This window comes from Galeopterus variegatus, unplaced genomic scaffold (assembly GCF_000696425.1).
Source record: "Galeopterus variegatus unplaced genomic scaffold, G_variegatus-3.0.2 Scaffold7533, whole genome shotgun sequence".
Classification (NCBI taxonomy): Eukaryota; Metazoa; Chordata; class Mammalia; order Dermoptera; family Cynocephalidae; genus Galeopterus; species Galeopterus variegatus.
Genome location: NW_007733644.1, coordinates 85974 through 101205, shown reverse-complemented (window position 1 = coordinate 101205; position 15232 = coordinate 85974). Strand labels below are relative to the sequence as shown.

The 15232-nt window shown below is 41.2% G+C and overlaps 1 protein-coding gene across 1 annotated transcript in view; it reads left to right on the top strand.

The window, feature by feature from the left end:
* Positions 1-2684: 2684 nt before the first annotated feature.
* Positions 2685-15232, top strand: part of LOC103607554 (pseudouridine-5'-monophosphatase-like) — a 24966-nt gene continuing 12418 nt past the window's right edge. Inside the window, exon 1 of the mRNA XM_008592049.1 lies at positions 2685-3002. Within this exon, the coding sequence (XP_008590271.1) occupies positions 2685-3002 (318 nt within the window). The remainder of the gene's footprint in view (positions 3003-15232) is intronic.

The following is a 15232-nucleotide window of genomic DNA, read 5'->3' as shown; positions in this document are numbered from 1 at the left end:
GGCTTTTGTCTGGTTTTGGTATCAGGGAAGTATTGATATCCCAAAATAAGTTGGGGAGCATTCCCTCCAATTTCTTGAAAAGTTTGTTTAGAATTGGTGTTATTTCTGACTCAGGTGTTTGGTGAGTTCACCATTGAGACCATCTGATTCTACATATGGGAAGGTTTTTAAATACAAATTTAATTTCTTTAATAGATAGAGGGCTATTCAGGCTAATGGTGTCTTCTTGAGTGAGTTTTGTATTTTTCAAAGAATTAACTCATTTCGTCTAAGGCTAAGTACCAAAAATTGTCAAATTTATTGGCATTAAGTTTTTGCTTTTTTATTCCTTTATTGACTTTAGAAGCTATTATGATGTCCCCTCTTTCATTATTAATATTGATAAATTTGGATATTTTTTCTTTTTTCTTCATGAGTATAGCTAAAATGATCTTTCCAAAGAATCAGCTTTTGTTTTAGTTGATTTTCTGTATTCCTTTCTATTTTTTGTTTTATTGATGTCCTCTCTTATTTTTAATATTCCCTTCTCTATATTAGTTTTGAGTTTAATTTGCTTTTTCCTTCACTGTCTTAAGGTGAAAGCTTAAATCATCATAGATTTTCTTTCTTCCAGATTTTTAATGTGACTCCTTAGATCACTGATTTGAGACCCTGTTCTTATTTAATATAGCATTTAACATTATCAGTTTTCCCCTATACAGTGTTTTAGCTATATCCCACAAATTCTGATATGATTTGGGTCTCCACAATGTATTATCTAATTTCCGATTGTGATTTTAGCTTTCACCCATGTCTAAAATCCAAATATTTGTGATTTTTCCAAATTTCTTTTTATTATTGATGTCAATTTTAATTCTGTTGTAAGAGAACATATTTTGTATCATTTCAATCATTCAGAAACTTCTGAGAATTGTTTGTTGACTCATGATACGTTCTATCTTGTTGAATGTTTCATGTGCACTTGAAAATAATGTGGATTCTACTGTTGTTGGGAGAAGTATGTCAATTAGGTCAAATCGCTTGATTGCATTTTTGACGTCTGCTGTATCCTTACTTTCTGTCTGTTTGTATCAGCTACTGAGGAAAGAGTTTGAAACCTTCATCTATATTTGTCTGTTTCTTCATTCAGTTAGTTTTGCTTTATGTGTTTTGATTATGTATTTCTGTTGTTAGATGCATACTTATTTAGAATTATGTCTTATTAATGAACTGACCTATTTGTCATTATGAAATGTTCCTGTTTATCCCCGATTACAGTCATTCATTGTTCTAAAGCCTCTTGTCTGTTATTAATACAGCTACCCCAACTCTCTTTTGAGTAGTAGTTTCGTGTTATATTGTTTTCTGTCCTTTCATTTTTAACTAATCTGTGTACTTGTATTTAAAGTAGGTTTTTGTAGACAACATGCAGTTGAGTGTTGCTCCATTTTTAACTAATCTGTGTACTTGTATTTAAAGTAGGTTTTTGTAGACAACATGCAGTTGACTGTTGCTCTTTTTTTTTTTTTTTTTCAATTCTAACAGTCTCTATCTTGGGCTATTTATAATATTTATGAAGCTGTTTCAAGGTCATTACCTGACCTAATTTATCCATCTGTGTCATTTCTGCTGATTACTTTTTTTTTCTTCCCCCTCTGGGTTATGCATTGCATTTGTCCAGGCTTGGTGATTTTTTTTGATTGGATGGTAGACATCATGAATTTTACATCCAGTGGAGTGCTAGAGTTTGCTCTATCCTGCTTGCTCTGTTTAATGTTGTTCAGGTATAGAGTTAAGGTCTGTCCATGCCTTCCACTCTCTAGATGGTCATGTGCTCACAGTCCATCTGTTGCTTTCCCCCAAATGGTTTCAGGTGTTTGAAAAAAAACAATGTTTTTTGTAGCAGATGACAAGGTAGAGACATTCCCTCATGTTATTATTAAAGCAGTAATTATTACAAGATCGTTTAAGATTTCATTTTAGATAAACCATCGTGCTTTGGGTGGATTTAGATGTGACTGTTGCCCTAATCAGCATAGGTTAAAGGAGGAAAGTACTCCCTTTATTTTTGACACATTTCTGATAATTAGCCCTCTCTTAATTGGCTCTGTGAATAACTGCATTTGTCTGTGTGTTCCCTGCGGTTAATCCTGACAGCGAGTGATGACGTGGGACTGCTCTTTGCACAGGGTGCGTTGTCGTTGCTCAGCTGTAGGAGGCGAGGTTCATTTTATTCTCTGACCTTTTCTTACGTGATGGAGGCCGTTTTATGATTTCCTCTTGCAGGAATACGAGGAATGATTGAATTGCTTTCTGTAGGATACGGGGTTTTCTCAGAAAACACCAGAAGTCTAGCCCTTGTGTAGTCATTGCTTCAGAGAAAACAAAACAAAACAAAACAAAAAACATGGTCCAAGGAGGCCCTGCTGACATCATCACCTTCCCAAAGTTGACAGTCACCTCCGCCGCTCCCTCTCTGCCTGTTTTCCACAATTCAGTGACGATCAGCAAACAAGGGTAGTTTCTTTCTGGTCAAGTCGTCTTCTGTTACTTAGAGAAATGCTATATAGCTAAGCCCCGAATTGCCTTGTTGATTTTGTTTGTTTGCTTGGGGTAGGGATGTTTCAGATCTGATAACACTGGTGTAGACAGTCTCTCCGGTAGATCAAATAATTGCTCAGAAGAGGTAGCAAGAGAGCGTGCTGATGTGCAGCCTGGAGAGCCGTGCCGGGGACGGAGGCCTTGCCATCGGTGCCTCGCCAGCTCACCGAAGCTTTCCCTCCTCCTCCCCAGGGGCTGAAAAACTCATCTGCCACCTGCAACAGCACAACATACCCTCTGCCGTCGCCACCAGCTCAGGGTTCGTGTTGTTCGAAATGAAGACAAGCAGGCACAAGGAATTCTTCAGTTCATTTCATCACATCGTTCTGGGAGACGATCCTGAGGTGAAGAGTGGCAAGCCAGACCCCGACATATTTCTCGCTTGTGCCAGGAGGTTTTCGCCTCCTCCTCCCGTGGAAAAGGTAAGTTGGGTGTTGATGAGAAATGGCCACAACAGGCCGCATTTCGCCAAATAACATCCACGTGGAGCTTGTTAGCTCCAGGAGGTCTGTGTTTTCGCTATTGAGGGGCCACTGTGGAATGCTCCTTAGGACGTGGCTGTAAGGGAGGGGAGATCACCTGTTGAAAGATGTGACGGATCACAGCCACCGTGCCATAGTCTCCAGGCCAGTGACACTTGGCCAAAACCTTCTGGGCTGCACGATCGTATCTGAGAGAGTTCACATTTGGCAGAACAACCTATTCTGACCTTTCGCAGGGAATAGGGCTTCAACAGTTTGGTGCTTACATCATCAATCTATCTATATATTTTTTCAACATCCATATTTTTAACTAACAGACCGTAAGACAGATATTCATTGCAACTCAGACGTCAGTGCAGAGTTTTAGCTGGTGTCGTGACATCTTGACGTCTTCAGACTCACGGCTCTTTCTCCATGGGGATGAGGCAGCCAGAGGAACTGGGGGCTGCAGCCCCCTCCTGCCTGGGCGGACTGCTTGATCACACAGCCTGTGCCGTGGAGACAGCCTTCCTCCTGCTGTCGGTCCGCCACACGGCTCCTCCTGGCTGAGGCTTGCCAGAGTGTTAGGGGAGAATCGATCTTGGTGGTTCAGCCGCTCTGTGACTGCTGAGGTGGAATACCTGGCCTGAACCATCTGCAGGAACAGAGTCCAGGATGGCAACATGACATTTCTGGAGGGGGGTGCCTTGTGCTGATGCCATGTGTTAGCCCAGGGGCGTTCACTGGGGTGATGGTGGGGCTGCTGCTGCTGCCTCTGCCCCTCTTGCTTCCTGTACTTGAGGACTTTAGTTGTCTGGGCGAGTTAGTTCTCAGAAGCTCGTGTCAGTGAAAGGTCTTTTTCATTCTCACCTCTAACTGGTGAGACGGAGATGGGGTCACTGGTCCTTAACTACACAGATCACCAGCTTCTGGGAAATTACTCAGAAACTTCTTTCCAAGTAAATCTGGACCAGTGGAGTATTTTTGAATGACCTGTTTTTTTGCCCCAGGGTCTGCTTGGAACCTGGAAAAAAAGGTGAAGTATGTGACTCAGTTACACCGTCCTCTGATTCTCCAGCACCAAGCCAGAGTCCAACAATTCAATTTAATTGTAACACTAACTCCCAGAGTCAGCGCAGACCCTGCAGGTTACGGGCAGTCCCAGGAAACTGCCGCCACTTCAGACACCAATCGCAAGTTCCAGGGCCCAACTCTACTTCTGACCGACCAGCCACAGATTGGGGGTTCCTGCAGCCCCCTCGTCAGGTTTGATAATTCACTAGAATGATTCACAGAGCTCTCATTTACTGGTTTGTAATAAATGAATCAAGTAAAGAACAGCCAAGTAAAAGAGATGCATGGGGTGTGGTGTGGGGTGTAAGGGGATTCCTGTGCCCTCCCCAGGCAGGCCACCCTCTAGCACCTCCATGTGTTCCCCTGGGTTGTAGCTCCCCATGTCCCGCTATTTAGAGGTTTCTATGGCGACTGTATTACCTAGGCACAAGTGATTAAGTCACTGACCATTGATCATGGAATTCAATCTCGGGCCTGTGTCTTCTCCCCAGAGGTCAGGGGTGGTGCTGAAATTTCCACCCTTCTAATCACATCCCTGGTCTTTCTGGTGTCCAGACCCCATACTGAAACTGTCCTGGGGTCCACCAAGAGGTACCTTTCTAGCATAAACTCAGGTATGGTGGGAAAGGGCTTGTTAGGACCCCTCAGGAAATACCAAGGGTTTTAGAAACTGTGCCATGAACCAGGGATGATGAACAAACATGTATTTTTATGATCCTGCAGCCTGAAGAATCACTGAACGACAGAACGTGTTTGTAGCAACACACATATACTTGGGCTGACTCAGATCTCATTACTGAATTTAGCTTCACAGCAGTTTTGTGACATGGGACATGCCTGAGACCTCCCAGCTGGGAAGTTGTCAGAGAGTGAAAGTGGAGCCTCCAGTGGAGCTGGAGCAGATCCTGGGTGGGTGTGCATCTGCTTCTTGTATCTGGACATGTCCACGTACTTGGCATCCTTTCAAAAATTCCACTCAGAGGTCTTCGTTTTTCCTAAGAACTGCCCGCCTTATAAAATAATCATTCAGGTTCTAAAGTCTTCCTCCCAGAAATCCCATCCTCTCTGTTCAGCATAAGTTGCTGTTCGCTAGCAAAGGGAAAGTGCCATATTCTATAAACAGGTTCCCAGAGTGGATCACAGTAGCTAGGCACTGGCTTTTGAACTAGAATAAGAAGCAGATAAAGACTAGGTAAGATATGTGCCTTTTTACTGTGATCTGTTGGCATTGCTAAGATGGTTAAAGTAAGTTTCAAGAACACATAGTCCTTGTTTTGCAAGCCAGGATGCTAATGGAAACATAGTGTTTCTATGTTTCAACATGTATATGGAGACAAAGTTTATGCCAAAACCATGTGCTGGCTTTACATGAGACCAGTAACGGTGGAACCTGGCAAAAGGAGGACACTGCTCTTATAAGCAGGAATCTCTGTTCACAAGGTCCTTGCAGAAAAGAGGCCTGTTGAGTAGTGTTTTAACATCCTGGTGTTCCTCTCCTAGACAATGTTTGCTTTAGACTTGTCAAAGAAAAAGAGCAATTGCATATTTTAAAAGTAATTTAGCTCTTAGAGAGTTCTAAACGTTGCCCTTGTTACTAACCCATGCTTCCTTGTGCATGTGTTTGCCCTGTAGGAATGAAGTCTTATCATGTTTCTTACACGCACAGAACTGAAGGCTTTTTGGGTTTTTCCTCATGTGATGTGTGTATTGTTATGCTAAAGGAAGATTTGAGCAAGCTCCTTGTCATGGAGGCTCCCCTGATTTTTTACTTGGATTAGTCTTACAAATACACAAAGCATCTTTTAAGGGGCATGTTGCAATAGCACAGAGTTCTTCTATTCTGTCCTGCTGCTTTCTGCCGAGCACAGCTCAGGCACAATCCCATGGGGGCAGCTCACCTCCAAAGTTCCTGGGCTTACTAAGTCATGACAGAGATTCTCTATTGCCATCGGGGATTTATTATGTTGTGGGTATCAATCACCAAGTTAGCTATGTATAATGTTAGTACTACTATGAAAATAGTAAAAACTAGTAGTATAAAGGAAGGAAATTATCTTAAGTATTAATTACCATTTTACTAGGAGAAAGTACCTAACAGAGCCAGCATTAAGTTTTCACTGAGAATATTTTGTTTTAAGTGATTTATGTATCCTTCTTCTGTGCTCAAAAAAAAAAAAAAAAAAAAAAAAAGGCAAAAAGCCACCTTGAAGAGTCTCCCATTCCCCTTGTCAGGCTGGTGCATGCTCAGTGAGTGAGAACACTTGTGCCAGGCAGGGCCCTCGCTGAACCTCAGGGCCCTGCAGCTGGGGGCATGTTAGTTCCAGCTTCACAGCATGTGGATCCTGGAGGTTTGCAGGAGGCGGCAAGCTCACGGTCCTGCAGCAGGCCAAGGGACCACGTGGGGAGGCACCCACCACAAAAATGCATGTCCTCCTTTACACATGACTTCCTGGGTTGATATTTATTTCCAGTAAAACCGGAAGTCAGTTTTTAAAAGCCTCGCCATCACTACTTCATATGGCATTTTTAAAAAATTATTTTTTTATTCTGTTTTTCAAGAAAGTTCTGCACATTAAACTTTTATACGCCTAAAAAGTAAAAAAGAATGACCAGTGTATTTTAGCTGGAAAGTACTGTTAACTTCATACAGCATCTTTATTGTAAAACCCAGGTCATTCCTGCAATTACAGAAATAATTACTGGAGGTGGCTTTTTATATGTGAAATGGCAATTAATATATTTTGTATAATGTCTTGACAAATAAGCATGCTCATTTGGAAGTCATTCTCTATACCTTCTTTACTAGTTTCTTATCACTTTCTTAAAATAAGAAGTGTGACTCAAACAGTTTTCCAAGTGCTGCATATTTCTGTGCATGTGTCTGTATTTACACTTTCCTGTTGTGAAACCCTAGAAGTGGCCATAGAACTTTGTGTGTATTCGGTCTCTCTCTTTTTTTTTAAATGCCAGAGTGGAGGTTGTGAGATTACATTTACACTTGGTGAACAAAGGACGTGGTAGGTCTGCTTTTTTCCCTGCATATTTGTTAATGGATAAGGGCTAAGTCCACATAAATAAGTAGAGTGGGCTCATTTTAGCAGCCTTTAGACATTTCTACCACTTTTACATTTATACCCAAAGATACTGTGCCGTCACCCTGTTCATAGCACAGTCTGGGTGGCGGGGCTTGAATATTTTCATACAGCCCTGGGGGAGGGAACTCTGTCCAGTGAGCCAGAGGAAGACCAAAATTCCACTGAGGCGGGAATAAGTAAGTCATCGTGGGGAAACTGGGGATCAAACAGGGCCCAGAATAAAAGGAGGAGCAGAGTAAAAGGAGGATCAGTACGGAGCAGGACAAGCCTGACAGCAGTGGACATGGAAGCAACACAGAATCCATCGTGAGGACTTGGAAACCAAGGCAGAGTTTAGACGTGATGCAGTTGGCTCTGGTGCTCACTGCATGTTCGAAGGACATGGTGACAATGCCTATGTTTCAGAGCTCAATGGAGTACTTGGTGATGAGCTAGAAACAGGCACCAAGTGAGGAGGAAACGTCAGATGTGGTTTCAAATTATTTCCTTCAAGGAGCTTGCAGTTCAATTAGAAAAAAAATCAGACATGCACAATGACAAAACTTCTGTGAGGCTTAGAGAGAAAGTGAAATGAATGTAAGACAGTTGTCACTGAGTACATTTTCATATCAACCTATAGTACATTTGAAGGAATTTTTCCCTGCAACTCTTCCCTAGATTAAAATTTTTATAAAGTCACTAGTTTTTTGTTGTTGTTTTAGTTTTTTCTAGTACCTGTAATCGCGTGTGAAGCTCATCCAAAACTTACTCATAATTTGTCATACGGTGCATTTGTCCTGAAAGTATGTGGCCAGGAGCAGGCTGTGAGCGTGTTGCTGCTGGGTGACATCACCTGCTGTGACAGGAACTTATTTACCTCCCAGAATAATGGAAGACAAATAGATCTGTTACCCACGTGCAATTTAAAGTCTACATCCAGCAGCCAAGTGAGCTTTGCTGGGCCTCTGTCTTTGAGGGGATTGGGTGTTCTTGAGTCAGTCACCCACCCCCAACCCCGTTTAGGGGCACAGCCATGCTGGAGCTCTTCCAGAGGGTGAGGAAAGGCACCCTGCCACAGCCTGCCGCACTCCATGGGCCTCAGGGTCCCTGCAGCGTTGGTCTTTGTTGCCTCCGCCTCAAGGCCACCTTCTCCTCCTGTCACCCGTGACCACTGAGAAAAGTACAAGTGCCTCCATTCACTGTCTTTGTATTATGTCATGTCCCTTTCAACAGGATTTATTGGGCGGGCCTTTATTTCACTATTAAGGAGAAAATATATGAACGATTACCTTCAGATACTCCCCTTACAATTCTTTTCTTTAACTGAACTTGCTTTTAGGTTTGGTGTTTCTCCTGAGTTTTCTTGGATTTGGTTGCTTGCTTTACCAAATTCCACTGCCAGGGAGGGAAAACGTTACCTCTGCTCTTAGGTTCAGTGACGGGGGCCTGTAAATGAAACTGAGAAAAGATGTTAGCGACAGAAAAGACAATTTTTATTCACATACGATGAAGGAATTCACAGAAAAATGTGACTCAAGGAAGCAGTTAGAATCTGGGTCTTCATCATCTTCTTAGTAAGGGTGGGGTCTTCTGGAAGAATAAATGACTTTGGGGAGAAATAAATGGGCTGTTAGGAGATATGATAGTTTTATGCCTCCCATCTGTTTGGACAATTTCTTTTCCAGGTGTTTACTTGTGCTGACACTTTTCTTTGGTGGTGACAGTCATTTCTTATTTAACTAGTATTTTAATAGTCATTTCTTGCTCTTCTATTTTCAGTTCTTGTAAAGTCTTGGCAAAGAATCCCTGCATTCACAGCTATAATGTGCCTTCTTTTCTGGTAGCTTTTCCCTCAAACACAGAAGGCACGCCTCTTCTTTATTGCTGTTTAACAAACCCCATGTGGATTCATGACTCCACCCCAGACCCTGCAACTACAGAGATGTCCACAGAATGCCGTCTTTTTCCTCTTCAGGCCATCCCTTCCCATCAGGGTGGGTCCTTTGTGAGGATATGGAGTGTGCTTTGACTGGACCACAGAGCAGCAATTGTTCTGGCTCCCTGGCACACCCAGAATTGTTTGGGCTCCTCCGGACTGAGACTGCGTCTTCTTGCTTGACAGTAGGATACGCCCTTCTCTGATATAGCGCTGCTTATCAGTCTTGGGGCACCAGGGCCTCAGGGGAAGACACAAACTAGAAAGTGGCTCCTGGCCCTTTTATTCCCTGTTGGATGCAGGAAAGTGAAAAAATGCTTTCACTAAATACAGGAAAAAACGGCAAATCTCACAGCAGAAGGCACTCCTTTCCTCTCGTAATTACACTTCGTGTGCATTGTGGTTAGACTTTACTTTGTCACACCATAACAGGAGAAATTCCAGGTTAGCACTATCTGCAGTGCTTCGAGCAGAGAGCAAATGATGGGAAGGTCCCTGGTCCAGGATTTTTCTTTTAATGGCAGCACTACTTGCTGAAGAGGCAGTCTCTTTCCCAGTTATAGTCTCGGTGCCTTTGTCAAAAATCAGATAGCTGTAGGTGTGTGGGTTGATTTCTAGATTCTCTGTTCTATTCCCTTGATCACTGTGTCTGTTTTTATACCAGTACCATGCTGTTTTGGTTATTATAGCTTTGTAGTATAGTTTAAAGTCAGGTAGTGTTATGCCTCCAGCTTTATTTTGTGTTTGCTCAGAATTGCCTTGGCTATGTGTGGTCTTTTGTTATTCCATATAAATGTCTGGATAGTTTTTTTTTCCATTTCTGAGAAAAACATCATTGGAATTTTGATGGGGATTGCATTGATTTGTATATGACATTGGGTAGTATGGACATTTTCACAATGTTGATTCTTCCAATCCAAGATCATGGGATATCTTTCCATCTTCTTGTGTCCTCTTTAATTTCTCTCAGCAGTGGTTTGTAGTTCTCATTATAGAGATTTTTCACCTCCTTGGTTAACTCTATTCCTAAGTATTTTATTTTTTTTGGTGGCTCTTGTAAATGGGCAAGCTTTCTTGATTTCTCTTTCTGCATGTTCACTGTTGGAGAACAGAAATGCTACTAATTTTTGTGTGTTGATTTTGTGTCCTGCAACTTTGCTGAAATAATTTATCAACTCCAAGAGTTATTTTGTAGAGCCTATAGGCTGTTCAATGTATAGGATCATGTCATCCGCAGACAGGGACAGTTTGACTTCATCTTTTCCAATATGGGTGCCCTTTATTTCCTTCTCTTCTCTGATTGCTCTGGCTAGTACTTCCAACACTCTGTTGAATAGGAGTGGTGAGAGTGGGCATCCTTGTCTAGTTCCTGTTCTTAAAGATGATATTGGCAGTGGGTTTATCATATATGGCTTTAATTATGTTGAGATACTTTCCATCTGTACCTAACTTGTGGAGAGTCTTTATCATGAAAGAGTGTTGACTTTTATCAAATGCTTTTTCAGCATCTATAGAGATGATCATATGGTCCTTGTGTTTGATTTTATTGATGTGGTGTATCACATTTATTGATTTGCATACGTTGAACCAACTTTGCATCCCTGGGATGAATCTCACTTGATCATGGTGTATAATTTTGTGTATGTGTTGCTGTATTCTGTTAGCTAGTACTTTATTGAGGATTTTTGCATCTATATTCATCAAAGACATTGGCCTGTAGTTTTCTTTCTTAGTTTTATCTTTACCTGGTTTTGGTATCAGGGTGATGTTTGCTTTGTAACATGAGTTTGGGAGAATTACCTCTGTTTTGATCTTTTGGAATAGTTTGTAAAGAATTGGTGTCAATTTCTCTTTGAATGTTTGTTAAAATTCTGCTGTGAATCCATCTGGTCCTGGGCTTTTCTTTGTTTGGAGCCTTCTGATAACAGCTTCAATCTCTTTTATTGTTATTAGTCTGTTCAGATTTCCTACATCCTCTTGGCTCAGTTTTGGTAGTTTGTGTGTGTCCAGAAATTTATCCATTTCCTCCAGATTTTCAGATTTGTTGGCCTGTAATTGTTTATAGTAGTCTCTAATGATTCCCTGTGTTTCTGATGTGTCAGTTGTAATCTCACCTTTTTCATTTCTAATGTACTTATTTGGGTCTTCTCTCTTCTTTTCTTAGTTAATCTTACTAAAGTTTTGTTGATTTTATTTATCTTCTCAAAAAACCAACTTTTTGATTCATTGATCTTTTGTATTGTTTTGGGTTTCAATTTTATTAAGTTCTGCTCTGATCTTAATGATTTCTTTCCATCTGCTAAGTTTGGATTTGGACTATTCTTGTTTTTCTAGTTATTTAAGGTGAAGTAGTGGATTGTTCACTTACCATCTTTCCATTCTTCTGAAGTAAGCATTTAATGTGATAAATTTCCCTCTTAGTACTNTAATTTCCATGTGTTTGTATAGTTTCCAGAATTTCGTTTGTTATTGATTTCTAATTTTAATACATTGTGGTCTGAAAAAATACATGAGACAATTCCAATTTTTTTGAATTTGTTGAGACTTGATTTGTGACCTAACATGATATATCCTGGAAAATGATCCATGTGCTGATGAGAAGAATGAATATTCTGAGGTTGTTGGATGGAATGTTCTGTAGATATCTGCCACGTCCAATTGGTCTAGAGTGTTTGTTTAGATCTTATGTTTCTCTGATGATTCTTTGCCTAGATGATCTGTCCAATATTGAGATTTGGGTGTTCAAGTCCCCTGCTATTATGGTAGTAGTGTCTATTTCCTTCTTTAGGTCTAATAGACTTTGCTTTATAAATCTGGCTGCTCTGACATTGGGGGCATTTATATTTAGGATTGTTATATCTTCTTGATGGATGAATCCTTTTACCATTATCTAGTGGCCTTCATTATGTCTTTTTATGGTTTTTAGTTTAAAGTCTGTTTTATCAGCTATAAGAATAGCTACTCCACCTCATTTTTCATTTCTGTTTGCATGGTAAATCTTTTTCCATNTTTACATTAAGAGTTGTTATTGAAAAGTATTGATTTACTCCTAGCATTTTATTGATTTTTGCTTGGATGTCTGAAGTGTTTTTTGTTCCTTTCTTTCTGATTTACTGTTTGTCTTCTGTATTTGCTGGTTTCTTGGGTTGTAGATAAGCTTTTTTTTTTTTTTTTTCCCTCTTCATTGTTGGCATTTTATTTTACCCCCGGGTTTTGATTTTTCTTGAGTTTTTATGGCAGTGGTAGTTATTTTTCAGGTACCAAACCCAGTAGTCCCTTGAGAATTTCTTGTAAGGGTGGCCGTGTGGTAGTGAACTCCTGCAGTTTTTGTTTGTCTGAGAAATATACTATATGCCCTTCATTTTGGAAGGATAGCCTTGTGTGGTAGAATATTCTTGGCTGGCAATCTCTGTCTTTTAGTATTTTGAATATATCATTGCATTCCTTTCTGGCTTTTAGGGTTTGTGATGAAAAGTCTGATGTTACTCTGATTGGGGCTCCCTTATAGGTGAATTGATGCTTCTCTCTTGCAGCTTTTAAGATTCTCTCTTTATCTTTGAATTTTGCCAATTTGACTATAACATGTCTTGGAGAAGACATTTTTGGGTTGAATACATTTGGAGATCTTTGAGCTTCCTGAATCTGAGGATCTGTGTCTTTTCCTATATCTGGGAAGTTTTCTGCCACTATTTTGTTGAATATGTTTTCAATGCAATCTCCTTTTTCCTCCCCTTCTGGAATACCCATGACTTGGATATTTCAGTGCTTAAGGTTGTCTGATATCCCTCTTAGATTTTCTTCAATGTTTTTAATTCTTTTTTTCTTTTTTTTTGTCTGCCTGTGTTATTTCAAACAGCCCATCTTCAAGGTCAGAAGTTCCCTCTTCTGCTTCTGCAAGCCTGCTGGTTAAACTCTCTGTTGTGTTTTCTATTTCATTGAATGAATTCTTCAGCTTGGCAAGCTCTGCTACATTCCTTTTCAGGGCATTGATTTCCTTGTACATTCCTTCTTTCAGGTCCTGTATACTTTTCCTTGTTTCCTTGTGTTGTCTAGCTGATTTTTCTTGTATCTCATTTAGTTTCCTTAGAGTTATCACTTGAAATTCCTGTCAGACATTTCAAGGGCTTCTTGTCCTATAGGATCTATCTACAGCTTCAGAGTTATTACCTTTGGTGGTGTACTTTCTTGATTTTCCATATTTCTGGTATCTTTCCTTTGATGTTTAGTCATAGTGGCAGAGGATTTCACTGTTCACTGGTTCAACACTATTGCCTGGCTAGGATCCTGCCGGGGCTGTCAATTTGGCACAGCTGCCTCAGTGTCTGCCTGTTCGCATGCTGGCGCCGTAGGGTGCATTGTTTCCGCGGGACTTGGGCCTCTCCGGGTGGGTGCCTCTCTGGTCCTGTCGGGAAAACATTTAAAAAATGGTCAGGGCCCCTCAGATGTTTTGGATCTTATCAAGCATGTGATGTAAATATGCACTTGTGCACCCAGGTGTTCCTTGTTCCTGTCTAATGTGATTGCGCATGTGCAGCCCCATCCAGACCGCCATCGTCTTTTCATTGGAATTTTGATGAGGATTGCATTGAATTTGTATATCACTTTGGGTAGTATGGACATTTTCACAGTGTTGATTCTTCCAATCCAAGAGCATGGGATATCTTTCCATCTTCTTGTGTCCTCTTTAATTTTCAGGGAAAATTCTGCCAGATGCCCAAATCAGAGAAATCACAGCTTGTCTATCAGTCGTTCTTTCAAATAAAAACCAATTGGTCACAGAAAAGGAAAGCCGTAATTAAGTGGCCATTGCACCTTGCCATCCCAGCAGATGAACAAATGGTTTCACTGGAGGACCACAGTCCCCCCTCCTGTCTTGGCTCTTCCTCCTGTCTTGGCTTCTGCACCAGAAATGCTGATGTCAACACAATGCACAAGGCAGATGGTGCTTTAGTAGGGCCATGGGTGTGGATTTGACCTTGTGGACCCGTGAGAAGTGCCTTATGGACCACCACACTGAAAACAGCTAGCTTAGAGAGCAGAAGTAACCACAATGTGGCAAAGCAGTGCTCTTTGTGCAGGGCATCTTTTCGGGAGCAGACCATGTAGATCGTGGTCCTGTACAATTATAATGACTGTACCTCATAGCTTAGGTGTGTTGTGGGCTATACCATGTAGCTTTGTGTGAGTGCACTCTCTGATGCTTGCACAATGCTGAAGTCATCTAATGACGCATTTCTCAGAATATATCCCATCGTTATATGACACATGCTGTGATAAATGAGGTCAGGGAGGAGCGATTCTCTAAGGTGAGCAGGTGCACTACAGAAGGACCCTGCTGAGCAATAGAAGGCCTCACTACCCCTTTAGTGTGTGATTCTGCTGAGTGTCAGCCTTGAGAGACTAGCATCATGCGTGCGTGGGTGGCGTGTCATGATTCACACGTTTGTCTTTTCGTAGGAAATTGAAATAGCAGAACCACCACTTTGATGTTGTTTAAAAAGGAAAGAAAAAAGTTGAAGGATGGACTAGTTTTCTTAATATCCGAGTGTTAAATTGCTCACTGAATAAGTACCTTTTTAGTCTCATATACTTTATATTTTCTTACTCTTTCATCTGTTATTCTGACTGGGGGTTACGAAAATGTCTTCTTTAGAAAAGACATTGTCTATGGATCATCCAAAGTATTGTTGTTTGAGCTAAATTTCTGTGACGTAGGGAATCAGATACTGTTTGGAATCAGCCGGGGAGGTTCTGGAAGCCTGGAGTCAAGGGGCTTCACCAAGTTCTCTGTGTGCTGTCTTCCAAAGACACCTTTCAATGGAAAGTGTGATTCTTGGAACATCCAGTGCAAACGTGAGGTCTTCTCAGTACCTCCCAGGCTTGCAGCCTCGGTGTCCAGTGAGTCATGAAGCATACCTTCCACACAATTGAAACCCTGAGTAGGAGCAAGGAATGGGGCAATCTTACTCTTCTCCCCACCTCCTTATTTGCCTCTTCCCCAGCTCTGTGTATCAATTCCAAGTGGTCGTATCTGAATAATAACACCACTGGGAGCCATACTCTCTGGTTGTGTTACCAAGTGAACGTATCACCTGCCCACCACCTCA